The sequence below is a fragment of the Physeter macrocephalus genome, chromosome 15 (genome assembly GCF_002837175.3).
Source record: "Physeter macrocephalus isolate SW-GA chromosome 15, ASM283717v5, whole genome shotgun sequence".
Taxonomy (NCBI): domain Eukaryota; kingdom Metazoa; phylum Chordata; class Mammalia; order Artiodactyla; family Physeteridae; genus Physeter; species Physeter macrocephalus.
In genome coordinates, this window is record NC_041228.1 from 50,193,933 (window position 1) to 50,209,297 (window position 15,365).

The window sequence follows — 15,365 nt, forward strand, 5'->3', positions numbered from 1 at the left end:
TGTGTCTTTACTCCTGTCCTGCCCGTAGGTTCTTCAAGACCATTTTTTTTTTAGATTCTATACATATATGTTAGCATACGGTATTTGTTTTTCTGTTTCTGATTTATTTCAATCTGTATGACAGACTCTAGGACCATCCACCTCACTACAAATAACACAATTCTGTTTCTTTTTATGGCTGAGTAGTATTCCATTGTATATTTGTGCCACATCTTCTTTATCCATTCATATGTTGATGGACACTTACATTGTTTCCATATCTTGGCTATTGTAAATAGTTCTGCAGTGAACATTGTGGTATATGAGAATTCCAGATATCAGTAAAATTAAGGTAGTTGGTATGAATAATTTTAATCTAACTGATGTGAGGTATAAATTCTGCATCTGGACAAAAATATATTACCTTCATAAAAATAGTGATCAGATAAATAAACTAAATTACCAGTGGCATTATATGAAAAAAAAGATTATACTTATATTGCTTAAACATAATAACCCTGTTCTCATTTTTCTTTAGATGCCCAAGGTAATATCTGAGAAGCATGTACACAGATTACAAAACAAGTATTTCCTATTTTCCAGAAGTTAACCTAAATGAACAAAGAAATCACTCTTCAAGTCCTTTTAAATACTGTCAAACTAATTATTGAACATATTCCTCTAAGATTGTATATAAATAGTTGTATATATAATTCTCCAGATACAATATGTAACATTTATGCACCCTTTTATGTTTCTTGGATTCTGTTCTACTTATCCCAGGTTGAGGTATAGTGAATTTATTGCTTCCTTTAGGTATTTTCTAAATATTATTGATAAACTGGATCATTTAAGTGATGTTGGCTCTTCAATGTATTTTATATGGATGCAGATAGAGTGTGAACTATATACCTGAGAAAATGTCTTTTTCTCATATGTGGATTATGTTGCCTGCACATTCTAATCTATAAAAGATTGTTAAATATAGTAAAAAAATTTTGGAATTGTAAAATGAATTACTAGAAAACTAAATGTTTAATTAGTCACAAAACATGTCAGTAGTTTTATAACATCTGTCTCTAATGAACAAAATATAGAATGGAATTTAAAATATGAAAAACACAAAAATGCAACTAAAGCTTATACTATGCCATCTATTTGAATTATAGTTTGTTGGATGGCAAAGAAGATTCTGATACATGCTTGAAAGAAGCACTTTCATTTGTGAAATGTTGATTTACATAAGAGTCCACAGTGTATTTATTTACCTTGCAGCAGTTAACATAATTAGTACAGGAAAAGAAAAACCTAGCCTATGTCAAGTGAGAATATTATAACTATAACTGGTGGTCTGTAATTATTTTGGAGTGATATGCACCTTGAGGGGTTTGGTATTTGAATTTCACAGAAGGAAAGAATATTAATCAATGCTATTTCAAATGTATACCTATTAAAAATGGATACATGAATTTGAAGTTAAACAAAATCAAAGTTAAGAAGGTAGAGCATACATATGCTCTGAGACATTAAAATTAAAACAAACCTTGAAATTCAGAAAAGAGAATTCAGTCAAATCATATACAAGTAATATGGAAAATTTTCTAATTGAGCTTATTTAAAGCAAATCTCTCACCCATGTTAATTTCTATACGTTTCTAGATCTTTTAACCATTTATATTTCATATTCAATTGCATATCCTATTTGAATATAATGTTTGGAGGGTCAATCACAGGTGACTGCACAATTATTCTTCTAATATCACTAGAGCTGTAAAATTTCAACATCATTTATTATTAGAGAAATGCAAATCAAAACTACAATGAGGTATCAGCTCATACTGGTCAGAATGGCCATCATCCAAAAATCTACAAACGGTAAACACTGGAGAGGGTGCAGAGGAAAGGGACCCCTCCTACACTGTTGGTGGGAATGTAAATTGGTACAGCCACTATGGAGAACTGTATGGAGGGTCTTAAAAAACTAAAAATAGAACTACCTTAGCACTCAGCAATCCCACTCCTGGGCATATATCCAGAGAAAACCATAATTCAAAAACATACATGCACTACAATGTTCATTGCAGCTCTATGTACAATAGCCAGGATATGGAAGCAACCTAAATGTCCAACAACAGAGGAATGGATAAGGAAGATGTGGTACATATATACAATGGAATATTGCTCAGCCATAAAAAAGAACAAAATAATGCCATTTGTAGCAACATGGATGGACCTAGAGATTGTCATACTGAATGAAGTAAGTCACACAGAGAAAGACAAATATCATATGATAGTGCCTATATGTGGAATCTAAAAAAAAAAGGATACAAATAAACTTATTTACAAAACAGAAGTATGGTCATGTATGTTGAAAACAAACTTATGGTTACCAGGGGTTAAGGTGGGGAGGCAGATCAAATGGCAGATTGGGTTTGACATATACACACTACTATATATAAAATAGATAACTAATAAGAACCTGCTGTATAGCACAAGGAACTCTACTCAACACTCTGTAATGGCCTATATGGGAAAAATATCTAAGAAAAAAACAAGAGTGGATATATGTATATGTATAACTGATTCACTTTGCTGTACACCTGAAACTAAGACAACATTGTAAATCAACTCTACTCCATAATTTTTTTAAATAAAATAAAATTTCATATAAAAGTTTAAATACTGCAATCCATGCATCTTCATATACACTTGATCTATTGAAAGATAGTACACATTTGACCTGAACCAGAAACACTTAAGCAATGATAAAAAAAAAATATATATATATATATATATATATATATATATATATATATTCCAGAAAATGAGAAAATGTTGCTATTAATGGTAACTTGGGAATTGGCAGAGAGATTTTAGTAATTTAAAATCAGTCTTTTAAAATATTGCTAATATATTCTAAAAGCACAATTAAGTCAGATAGACTATGAAGTTATAAAGGGGGTTATCTATAGATATGCTGTATCTGTAAATAACATACATACACCCATACTTGAGTGTCCCAATTTGTCTGCAAAATATGTCTACTCCTGCCCAAAACTCATCAAATAAAATGGTATAACATTTGAAATAAAAGACATTTATGTATTTACCAAGTAGGTCCTTATTTTCAATAATTGCCATCTCAACGTCTTTTCCAGTAACTATTGTGTATGTAAAAGGAACTTGAAGAAGAACACTAATCTCACCAAAAGACTCCTTCTCCTTAAGTTTACCCATATACACAAGTTTTCATATTATTTTCTTTAAGAGATATAGATAACTGATGTTTAATGAAACCACTTTCATATAATGGATAAATAATTTTGGTATATGGTATTTAAAATAAATTAGCAGTTTCATGCAAATCAGAGAACATTTATTTATACATGTATTTAAATTATATTAGAAAAATAATAGATTGATGAGAACTTCAGCATATCTAAGACAGTTGAAGACACTGTAGTTTAGTGATCTAGAAATTAAATGTGTTAATACACCAAGATGTTTATGAAATCTTGAACTCATTCCATTTTTTAAGGTCCTAGGATACTGTTTTGTAAGCATAATTTAGTATGCTTTGTGAACCACCATTTGTTACCTCAGTTCCAGCTGCAAGGCACAGTTGTTGAACTAACAGAGAATAATGAAAATAAGCAGAGAGTGCCAGGAATGGAACTGATGAGATGATTAACTGCAAAAGATGAGATTCTACCTTAACTTTTTTGTATAAATAAAAAAAGAAAAATGGAAAGTGCGTTTGACTCAGGGAACTAGCAATTTAAGTCCAAATAAGGAATTTTGTGGAAAAGAACTGACAGTAGTTTCAATATGCATAGTTCTGGAGAAAAAATTGAAACTCCAAATTATCTTTTCAGGGAGAGCCCAACAGTATTAAAACAGGATGAGCTGCTGAGCAGTAAGATTAAAAAAAAAAAAAAATAGAATGTAGCCCTCAGGGTAGGACAGTGACAGAACTCAGAAGAGGTGAAAGCCTTTACTAAGTACGCTGGGGTGAAAAGCCAATAACTAACTAATTGATATGCCACTTATATAAATGGCAAATCTTTACACTGTATATGACTAGTACAGCAAAATTCAATGAAGTTTGCATATTAAATTGAATTACATTGAAGACTGCCTAACCAGCCAAAATGGATTAGTTCTAACTTTTCTGTCACTATGTATTAGTGTTTTGCCTATTCTAGAATTTCATAAAACTGCAATCATACAGAATGCATTGTTCTGAGTTTTACCTTTTTGCCCAAGCTAATGCTTTGAGATTCATCCATATTCTTGTATGTATCATAAATTCTTTTTATTGAGGCATGACATTCCAATGAATGAATATACCACAATTTTTCTATCCATTCAACTGTCAATGGATATTTGGATTACTAACAGTTTCTGGCTTATGAAGATTCATGTAAGTCTTTTTGTAAGCATATATTTTATTTCTCTTGAGTAAATATATAGAGTGGAATTTCAGGGTCATATATTAAGTGTATATTAACCATCTGATATGCTTATAGAAGTACTTTGTTGTAGTTTTAATTTGCCTTTCTCTGATAAATAATGATGTCAAGCATCTTTTAATGTGTTTCTAGGTTGTTCCTAAGTCTTACAATTCAATGTATCTTACAACTTATTTTACATTCCTGCATCTTACAACTCAGTAAAAAGAAAATAAATGCAACAAAAATTAGTCAAAAATTGAACAGCTATTTCACAAAAGAATACAAGTAATAAATTACCAATAAACACAAGAAAACATGTTCAATATCTCCTATTCATTAAGATAGGCTAATTGATTAAAAAGAATAAATAAGTTTAAAACTTACCACTTTTCTTGATTGTGGTTTTAAAAGTCCTACAATACTTCTGTAAATCTTACAATATCCAGAATTAATATAAGCCACCAAAGAGATTATATTTCCACTTTCCACTATCACTGAAAACAAGAGACAATTCATCGTTTCACACATTTTTCTAAGAAACTATTTTAGATATTATGACAATAAAAGTTGACATTTAATTCAACAACTATTGAGTAAATTTCTTAATGAATGACAGTTTATAGGCAGTCCTCTGTATATGATAAAAATTTACATCTGATATTTATATCAGCAACTAATATAGAAGTAAATATTGACAAGAATTTGGCAGTAAAATCAATGGTGTGCTAGTAAACTGTATGGTGGAGGAGACGAAGATGAGTATGGAGCAAGCCCCAAGCCATAGCATTTGCTGATTTTCATGGTGTAGATATTTCTACCATGGCTAGTTTGAAACTGCCAATGGTTTAACAACTGGTTCAAAACATCTCTGAATATTTAACATTTGGATCTTCAGAGCTCAAAGTGTATAATAAAAAAATAAATAAAACGTTATTTAATTGTCACCAGTCATTTATTTTGCTTAAATAAAAATTTATGGTAACTCTTCTACTGTCTTATATTTTGTTTCTTACAGCCAAACAATAATATTATAAAGTTATCTTCAAATATCAAAGTATAATATAGCTGTAGAATTATGTGTAAATTGTATAGACATGAGAATTTTTTCATAGATCCTACTCTTAAAAGTAAAGAGTAGTGTTTTGCCAAGATGTTATATGATAGTAGAGGCTGTTTTACTTCTTTTAGTCAATCAGCAGGACATAAAGGAAGGTATAGAGTCTCCTGGCAATTGTTACAGGTACAAGAAGCATGTGCTTAGATAGTAAAGAAACCCATTATTTTTAACTTTTAGAGCTGCACTACTGTAAATCTTTTCTTGAAAGTCAAGCCTTACATAGATAATAGAGAAGCATACATAATATCAAAGTGAATAAAGATCATGGGAATTTGTATTAAAGGCAAGGCAACAATGGAAAAGCTGAATCACTGCAGCAAAATCTATGAGGCAGTCTCACTCTTTATAGGGGACATTGGCTGCTTCAGTAATTGTCTATGGTCTCTGTACTAATCATAGAAAATATTTATCTTAATGAAGACAATACAGCAAAACCGTTTTCATCTAGGTAAGCAGGCTGAATTTAATGACATTAAAAAAAGTCTCATCACACTTAAGAAATTTTAAATATTACTTTTTTGACTAGACAAAGAATCATACCAATGCCTGTAACACCTTTCTCTTGTGTTTCTTAATTTTATTCATTCAGTCTCTGAACCTGTTTGCCATTACAAAGAACTTATGCCAGTGATGTCAAGATAAATGTTGTCATCTCCATACCCTTTCCTCTTGTGTTACATAGAAAGCTATGAACAACATAGAAAGACCCAAAGGATTATAACACAATTTGAAATGAAAATATTTAGTCATGGACTATATAAATGACATTTTATTCATTATTATTTAAAGGTAATATTCAGGAAATAAAGTTGATTTATATTTAAAAACAGAGTTTCAGTTTAAGAAGGTGGAAAATTTGGGAGATGAATGATGGTGAGAGTTGCACAACAATGTGAATGTACTTACTGTCACTAAACTGTACAATTAAATATGGTTAAAATGGTGTGTTTTATATTATGTGACTTTTACCAAAATAAAAAAAAGTTTAAATAAGGTTTTAAAGAGCCTCATCAAAACTCAAACTCATATTCTAAAACCTGAAAGCATTAGACCTTTATGAAAAGAACAAACTTGACTTTATCTTAAAAGTAAATTAGAAAGAGAAGAAAACCAGAAGAATTCATAGAAAGTGAATACCATGTATTGTTCTTTTCCTTCCTGTTGTTTTTCATGTGCCAGGAAATAGTCACAAGTCTAATAAAACTATTTTATTCCAATTTTCAGATCAGTTAGAAGAAGTCATGATAAGAAGGATAATTCCCAACTGGCTATTAGCATCAGCACTGGGATAGTTAAGGTCTCAGTTTAAATGGAAACTAGTGATTAGAAAGATTGTTAAAGGACATCTTCTTAATTAAGATAAACTCAAGTCCATTAGCCTTAACAGACCAAAACACAGTTTGGAGCAGAAGTGTGTCTGAGTATCAGCAAGACTGATGCAGCTTCAAGCAGAACATGCATTAGCTTAACGGACACCAGTTCTCCTTGTAAAACTAGAGTACTAGAAAAAGAACAATATAAAAAAAAATAGTGCTAATGAATGCTATTTTTGAATTTTAATGTCAATTTGGTGAAACATTTTTGAACATGTTTTCCTTATGAATATATTTTTTGCTTTCCTAAAGTGTTAAGAAAGATCTTGGTTAGAAAGGACCTTGCATTTACTGAGTATTTCTATAAGGGTCCATACTAAAGAAACTTTAACCAATATTAAACACTACTTATTTATTATTTTAAAATGTATATTTATATGAAGATAAATAGCATTTATGGCTAAATGGAAGCAAATCCTGAATAGAAATGCGTATCAGAAAAATTGAACACTGATTAATTATCTAATTTCCATTTATACTACACCTTCTGAATTCATGGCACATTAAGATAAGTCATTCATGGGCTTCCCTGGTGGCGCAGTGTTTGAGAGTCCGCCTGTCGATTCAGGCGACACGGGTTCGTGCCCCAATCCGGGAAGATCCCACATGCGGTGGAGCGGCTAGGCCGGTGAGCCATGGCCGCTGAGCCTGCGCGTCCGGAGCCTGTGCTCTGCAACGGGAGAGGCCACAGCAGTGAGAGGCCCGCGTACTGCAAAAAAAAAAAAAAAAAAAAATAAGTCATTCTTCTAAAGTATGAGTACTATATGTAAAATACTGTCATGCATATTAACTACCTGCCACTTTGCATAAGAAATTAAAAATAAGTGAGCATTTCTCTAATCACACAAACATGACATTTGGAAAAAAGTTGTACTAATTATTGATAGAGGAAATCCAGAGAAATATGGGTGGAAGAAATTTAAATTTTGAACACACCTCAGAAACTATTCCAAGAAAAGAATTTACGAATATAATACATTTACAGAATTTCACAGAAAATAACAGAGTATGACTTGTTACTTATTGAAAATTAGGGCAGATGAAGAAGGTCCAGATTTGGTGTTAAATTCCCTCCACCCCTCTCTCCTTCCCCTTCTTCCCCCATTATCCCCTTTTCTCCATCCGACACTCCAAGATAGGACAAATACTGGGGCTTAGAGACTTTTACAAGTCAGGGCAGAAGGGATTATGGAGATTTGATGCCCAGCTTGATAGCCAAGAAAGCCATACCCTTACCTCAACTCTCTCACTAGATTCAAATCTTCATTCAAATCTCACCCTCTCATGACTCTGCTAATTTATCCTACAGTTTAACCTGCTCTTTCCAGCTCCCTTACCCCACTCTGCTTTTTTTTCCTCATGGTTTTGTTATCATCTAACATACTATCTAATTTACTGATTTATTTCTTGTGTTTACTGTGTATTACATCCTCTAGCCACTAGGATGCAAGTTCCATCAAGACAAGGATTTTTATTGTTATCTTTCTTTCACTCATGTATTTGCAAAGTAGCCATTCAATAAATATTTGATGAACAAGTGCAAGGTGTCAATATTAAATTGCAATTTCCTCAAAAGTTTAACTGAGCATGAGAAGAAGCTCAGAATATGGTAGCTTAGGTTTTTATTGAACCAAGCTGCAGAACTAAAAATTCTGCATGAAATATTTTTAAATATATGAGGTGGTAAAAGGCAAAACAAAAACAAAAACAAACAAACAAAAGAAACTTCAAAAGCCAGAAATAAAAGTGCAGTCACAGAGGTAAGAAAGCCCTAGAGCCAGTGGCAAAGTCTGTCTGAGAGATCAGATGTGGACATCCTCCTTCATAAAACCTTCAAGAACAATATTCTTGGGGAGTGAACTTGAAAAATCCCACCTTACAAAGAGAGTTCCTGAAGATATTTTCCTCTCTTACTTGTGATGCTAAAAGGAATGGAAAAAGAGAAGAGAAAGTCTCTCTGAAAATTCCTAACCATAGCTCATGATATTGGGGCTATAATCTACACCACCAGCAAGGCATCAAAGATTTATTTTAAAATTATTTTGTTGATTTACAACTCTAAATGCCTGGGAAAAAATTCTTTCTGGATAAATTAATGCTTATCCAGGCTTCAAAGAAGTCTAACAGATATGAAGATACTATTTTAGGAAAAATGAGCCCTTAATAAAATTTGTATTACCAAATATATTAGCAAACCAGCACCATTAATTATAGTCACCATACTGTTATAAACATAACTATACATATACTTACATTACTATAGATATTTTTCTGTATTTATGTACACATGATATATACACATTTATAGCAACATCAGAATTAGGAAATATAAAAATTATATTTATAAAAAAGCAAGAGACAGAATTAATCAATTTGATTACCAAAATTAACCAGTGCTTTCAGAAAAACTATAATCAATCCAAACAAAAATATTAAATTAATTAAATATTAAACTAAAAAACTAATGCTATATCCTAAAATTTTATTATTAAAATTTAGCATTACATGGGGGTTTTTTTGCATTATAATTAAGGTCACATTTCAAACGGCCATGAATTTAAATATTAATTTATTTGAATCAAAATTTAAAAATTAAAACAGTCACCTCTTCAGGCAATGTACCAATAGTCCTTAACTACCCTTTATCTTCAGTAGTCAACAGATTTAATTAATCTCTCCTGTTCTTGACACACTTTTCTGCTCTTCTCATAAGAACTTCCTTTTCTTAGTGCTGAGGATACCCTCAGACTATCCTTTATGTACTGTACAGAAAGAGTCAGTTTTTTTCCTCCCTAAAAAATGTCTCTTCCATTTTCCCAAAAAATGGACAAACTGGTATTTTTCTGGTATTAAACATCAATTCCCCTCCCTTAAAAAATTGGATTAAATCTTAGACTTATTTAATTAAACTGGTGTTAGTGTCCAACTTTGAATTCTCTTTACTTTTCCATTCTCTCTCAGTAGATGATACCAATAGATAGATGGATAGATAGATAGATAGATAGATAGATAGATAGATAGATAGATTCTCTATAGACATATTTATGAGCACAGATATTCAAAACTAGAGGTATGAATATATGGATATGGGTATATAGGTGTAGGGGTTGTGTATATACAATATTTCATGGAATTCCATATTTCTCTATTTCTTCTTTACATATACTTTGTCTTTTCATGGTATTTTGCAAGATGTTCAAAGATCTGCTATACAGATTAAGGTTAATATTACTACTCTCGTTACGTAGGCTTTAGTGAGCCTGCTGTTTTCAGAATCATACATTCAGTTTTCTCTTTTTATTTGAATTTGGAGCACTAATTTGTAATACTGAATTTCATTTCCATCATGCTTGATGATTACTTTAGTAAATATAAGAAATGTATTTAACTGTGTCTACCACAAAGTAAATTCTGTATACAAGTTTGCTGCTTTCATAATAAATTTTGACCCTCAGGCTTTCCAGATATTCCAACCATATCTGGGCTCTTAATAAAAAATCACTAAAGGAATGAAAGCACCATGAGCAAGAGTCAGCATAAACTCAAAACTATAAATACAGAACTCCAAATACCTCAAACACTAGAATTACCAGAATGTAAAATGCTTATATATGACATACTAAATAATACAAAGGTAATTTATGGAAGGACTGGTGTAAAATAGAAATTTTTCTTGTAAGTTTGGGAAAATTCATTAGATCAACTGACAGAGTGTGTTTTTGTTTTTTTTATGATTATTACAGCAATTCCTTTTGGTACTTTCTAGTTTTCTAATTCATATTTCTCTTTCATTTGACATTTTATATTTTCTAGAAATGTATTCTTTCCATCTAGTTTTTCAATAAGTTAGAATAGACTTGTTTACGACACATACTTCTGCAATCTTTATTGTGTCTTTATTATATTTCATGTGCTTATAATGCTTTTTCCAAAATGATTTTTTCTAAACAGCATTTTATTTCACAAATAACTTGTTTCTGTGTAAATATTGCTTCTTAGTTCATTGATCTCTGTCTTTATTTCATTATTTTTTTAAATTCTTTTTTCTTGTTTTCTAATAAATGTATGTAACACTACACATTTCTTCTCTCTACTGGCCTAATTATACCTCATACATTCTGAAATATAGTGATTTTACTATGATTTGGTTGAGAGTTATTTCTTAATTTCCTTTTTTAAACATTGAGGTACAGCAACATGTATTTATTTCATTTCCAACATTTGGGACTGTATTTTTCTATTATTTTAAATCAGTTTTAAGTTTTCTTGTTTTGTTTTGTTTTACACTTGACTCTGTGTGATCATTATATACAATGTATTTTTGTAATTATTCCTTATTTTTTACATGCTGGGGAAAAAGTTCTGTTGATGTGTAGTTCTTCGTATATATAAAAGTTTGACTTTTTAAAATTGTAATGTTCAGTTTACAGTTGTTAATCTACTTGGTGTCTCAGTTCCTGAGAAAGTTGTGCAACCAAACTACAATGATTATAATTCTTTCTCTATTTTTATCACAATAGTTTTACACTGCATTCTATCCTGCTGTATATTAAGATTATTTCATCAGCTTAACACACATAATTTAAATAAATGCATCATACCATTAATATTTTTCTGTGGCAAGAGCTTCTATTTTAATTTTTCCTCTTTTACACTTATCAGTACTTCCTAGTCACCTTTACATTTTAGTATGTATAAATAAATGTCAGTATTTTTGAAAGACTCCATAGTATGGAGGTATCATAATTTAGGTCAACATTTTTCTAAAGTTGAGGTTTTAAACTGTTCCAAGTCTTGCTATTTAAAAATATGCTACAGGGGCTTCCCTGGTGGTGCAGTGGTTGAGAATCCGCCTGCTGATGCAGGGGACACGGGTTCATGCCCCGGTCCGGGAAGATCCCACATGCTGCAGAGCGGCTGGGCCCATGAGCCATGGTTACTGAGCCTGCGTATCTGGAGCCTGTGCTCCTCAACGGGAGAGGCCACAACAGTGAGAGGCCTGTGTACCACAAAAAATAAATAAATAAATAAATAAATAAAATAAAATAAAAATATGCTACAATAAATTTCCTTCCTGGACATCTGCAGATAAGTGCACAGTTTTCTATAAATTAAATTCCTTATAAAACATGTAATAATAAATTCTGATAAATTTTGCTAAATCAGAAAATGAAATCTAATTATTGTTTTAATTGGCATGCCTTTAATATTTACTGAGGATTAAAGTTCATTTATGTATCTACCACTTGCATACTTTTATGAATTTTCATTCATACATACAGTCCATTTTCAATTGTGACATTTTTGTCTTTTTTATCTGTAGTAACTCTTTATATATTATGGTTCTTTAATCTTCATCATTATATACATTGCAAATATTTACTTCTGGTTTCCTAAGAATGATTTTACTTGTTTACAATTTACCACGTAATTTTTATGATTTTGTTTGTGGTCAAATCTGTCAAGAGTTTCTTCATAATATCTGGACTGAGAAGATTATTACTAATAAAATGATTATATACTGTTTCAGTAGATTTATAGGAATTTGCATTTAAATATTTCCTATAATTTACAATTTGAATAATGTATGAGCTAAGAATTTTCATCTCAAATGGATAGAAGTCCCAAAAACAATTGTTGAAAATTCTAACTTATCCTCATTGATTTGAAATGTCCTTGATTTCATGTATAAATTGATATAAAGTTATGAAGGTTTTTCTGAACTTATTTTATTGCAATCCACTTTTTAAATTATTTTACTATTAGAATATGTTTTGATAACTGTGAGATAACTTTTCGCACTGAAATTTTACCAGATTTTCTTGGAACATATTAAATGTTTGCTCTTCCAGACAAAATTATGATGCTGAATATTTATGTTTGTTCCATTCAGCCCTTTCTAACTTTCTCTCCTCTGTTGGCTTTCTGTTAAATTTGGCCAATGAGAGGCAAAGGAAGGAGATAATAAATGAGAGAATTTGAGGTAGTTATTTCCCCCATCTGCCATTTTGATGGACTACTGTGTAGCAGAGGCTGAACACCTGTACCAAAGACCCCAATTGCTAAGGAAAAACCTGTAGATACAATGTGTAGTCAGATCCTGATAATTCCTCCCTCCCCTTTCCCCTTCAGAGTTAGACTTTGTAATGATTTCCTACTATTGGAAGTCCTGAATGCTTCACCATCTTTCATTAGTTTCCCAAAATCTTACCCTCACTTTTTTTTTTTTTTTTTTTTTACCCTCACTTTTGAAGGTAGTCCATTCCTTAGACTCTCTTTCATCATTCCCATCTAATATGCTGTCTATTTACTGCCAGAAGCCCAACTGATACCTACCATTTTCTTTTCAAGTCCCATAGAGTATTCTGACAACATTTTCATTTCCATTCTATTCAATTCATATATTAATTTAGGTAGAAATATATGTTTATCATATTCCAGTCTAGTTTCTATTTCCCCAGTCTTTTTAATACCATACCCCCAAATTATATAGTTTGTCTTATAAAGGGTTTGTATTTTTCTCTTAGTTCATTTCTGGACATTTAAAATTCTGTTGATATTTTAAGTGATGTGTCCCATTATTTTGCGTAGTTTTTGTTTCTTATATAAATTATGAATTGTTGACTTAAGAAATGGAAATTGATTCTTGTTGGTGTAGTAAAAGAGAAAGTTTTGAAGAAAGGATTGACATTTAACCCAAAGTCAATTACATTTATGGTGCCAGAGTCAGAATAAATCAAGCTTCATAACTGCCATACTTAGGATTTTTATTCCACAAAAGTAGTAGTGAGCAAATTTGGGTTAGGTGCCAGATCTACAGAGGATTTCTTTCTATGCAGTAGGGGTTGATCACCAAAGAAGAATTTAGATGACATTACCAATGATTGACTATATATATATGCTAAGTAAACAGAAACATTTAAAAGAAAACATTTCAAATAACATAAGAAATGTAAGACTATCATCTTCCAAAAATATTTCTGATTCACTGATATCATTCTTTCTTTTACCTAGCACCATGATGCTAGGAAAAAGATGTATATATATATATATATATATATATATATGTGTGTGTGTGTGTGTGTGTGTGTGTGTGTGTGTGTTTACCTTGACTTTCAGAATCAAATTCTATTTTCCACTGAAATGGCAAATTGACCTTATCTCACAGGGTTCTTTAGAAGACCAAAGAGATAATCTTTATAAATAGCAATAAATTAATAGAAGAAAATTATTTTCATATTTGTGTAGAAAATGTTTCTTTGTTTTCACTTGACAATCATATATTTTAGCCATAAATTATAGTTAACCATGGTAATTGTCCATTTAATAAGGATACACTGATTAGTGACTTCATTCTGACACTACCTAAACATCTACATTGATTTCAGTTCAATTACTTAAGCAATATTATTTTAGAGATGAATAATCACATACTAAATGGACTGGCCAACAAAGTACATGAATATTATGATGCATTTATCATTTGTACATAGTACAGATTATAATTAAATTTATTCATTATTTGAAATACTGATTTACCTAATTAATTTCACAATAATTAATTTTGATTCAAGGTAATATTCCACTTGGTATATCTTAATGTAATTTGGACAGTGTAGGTAAATGGTTGAGTAAAGAAATTTATTTTATTACATACCTTCAGAACACTGGTTATTTATACTCAAATTAGTTCAATCACTCTATAAGATTTTTATGCAAAAGTACATTTCAGTACACCTACTGGTGATCCAGCTTCATTTTTGTACACACTATTCTGACAAGAAAAATGTGTGAAGTTATTTTTTATTATTTTAATATTTTTCAAAACAACTTTAAAAAGATGTGATGAATCCTATTTTCATTTTTTTAATGGAATATTAATGTATGATAATTAGATTTTTGAAATCTTTATATTAATCCTCTTTTATAATAGTATTTGTTGATTTTTCTGAAACTATTTATTTCCTGTTAATCTCATTACTTTCACATGTTAGACAACTCAATATAAATTGCATACCTATAGTTTCTTCTTATTGTTATCTCTATCTTTAACTTAATAATTAATCCATCTTAAATAATTTTTATCACATGACGTCAGGTTAAATAGCTGACTAAAGTTTTCTCCCATGTGTACAGATTATTTTCTAACACTTTTTTTTTCAGAATTTCCTTTTTAATTTTGTCAGATATATTCAACATACTCAAAACTTAACTTTTATCCTATGCCATATTTGAATTTTAGAATTGGTAGTGTCTGATTAATATATTCTACATAATAAGTTAACAAATCTGTTTTTCTAATAACACTTTTTATTTAAAAAATTACTAGCCTTTCCCCACTGATGTATGATACTTCTTCCATTATATACTATACACTATTCTCCTACACACTGGGCTCTTTTATAAGCTAACAGTCTAAATGGAATGAAATGAAAAAGTTGT

General features: G+C 30.6%; 1 protein-coding gene across 1 annotated transcript in view; it reads right to left on the bottom strand.

Annotated features, from left to right (window-relative positions):
* Positions 1 to 1,724: 1,724 nt before the first annotated feature.
* The window catches only part of CNBD1 (cyclic nucleotide binding domain containing 1), a 438,365-nt gene continuing 424,724 nt past the window's right edge, over positions 1,725 to 15,365 (bottom strand). Inside the window, 3 exon segments of the mRNA XM_024126961.1 lie at positions 1,725 to 1,747; positions 3,090 to 3,240; positions 4,818 to 4,927. Coding sequence (XP_023982729.1) covers positions 1,725 to 1,747; positions 3,090 to 3,240; positions 4,818 to 4,927 — 284 coding nt within the window.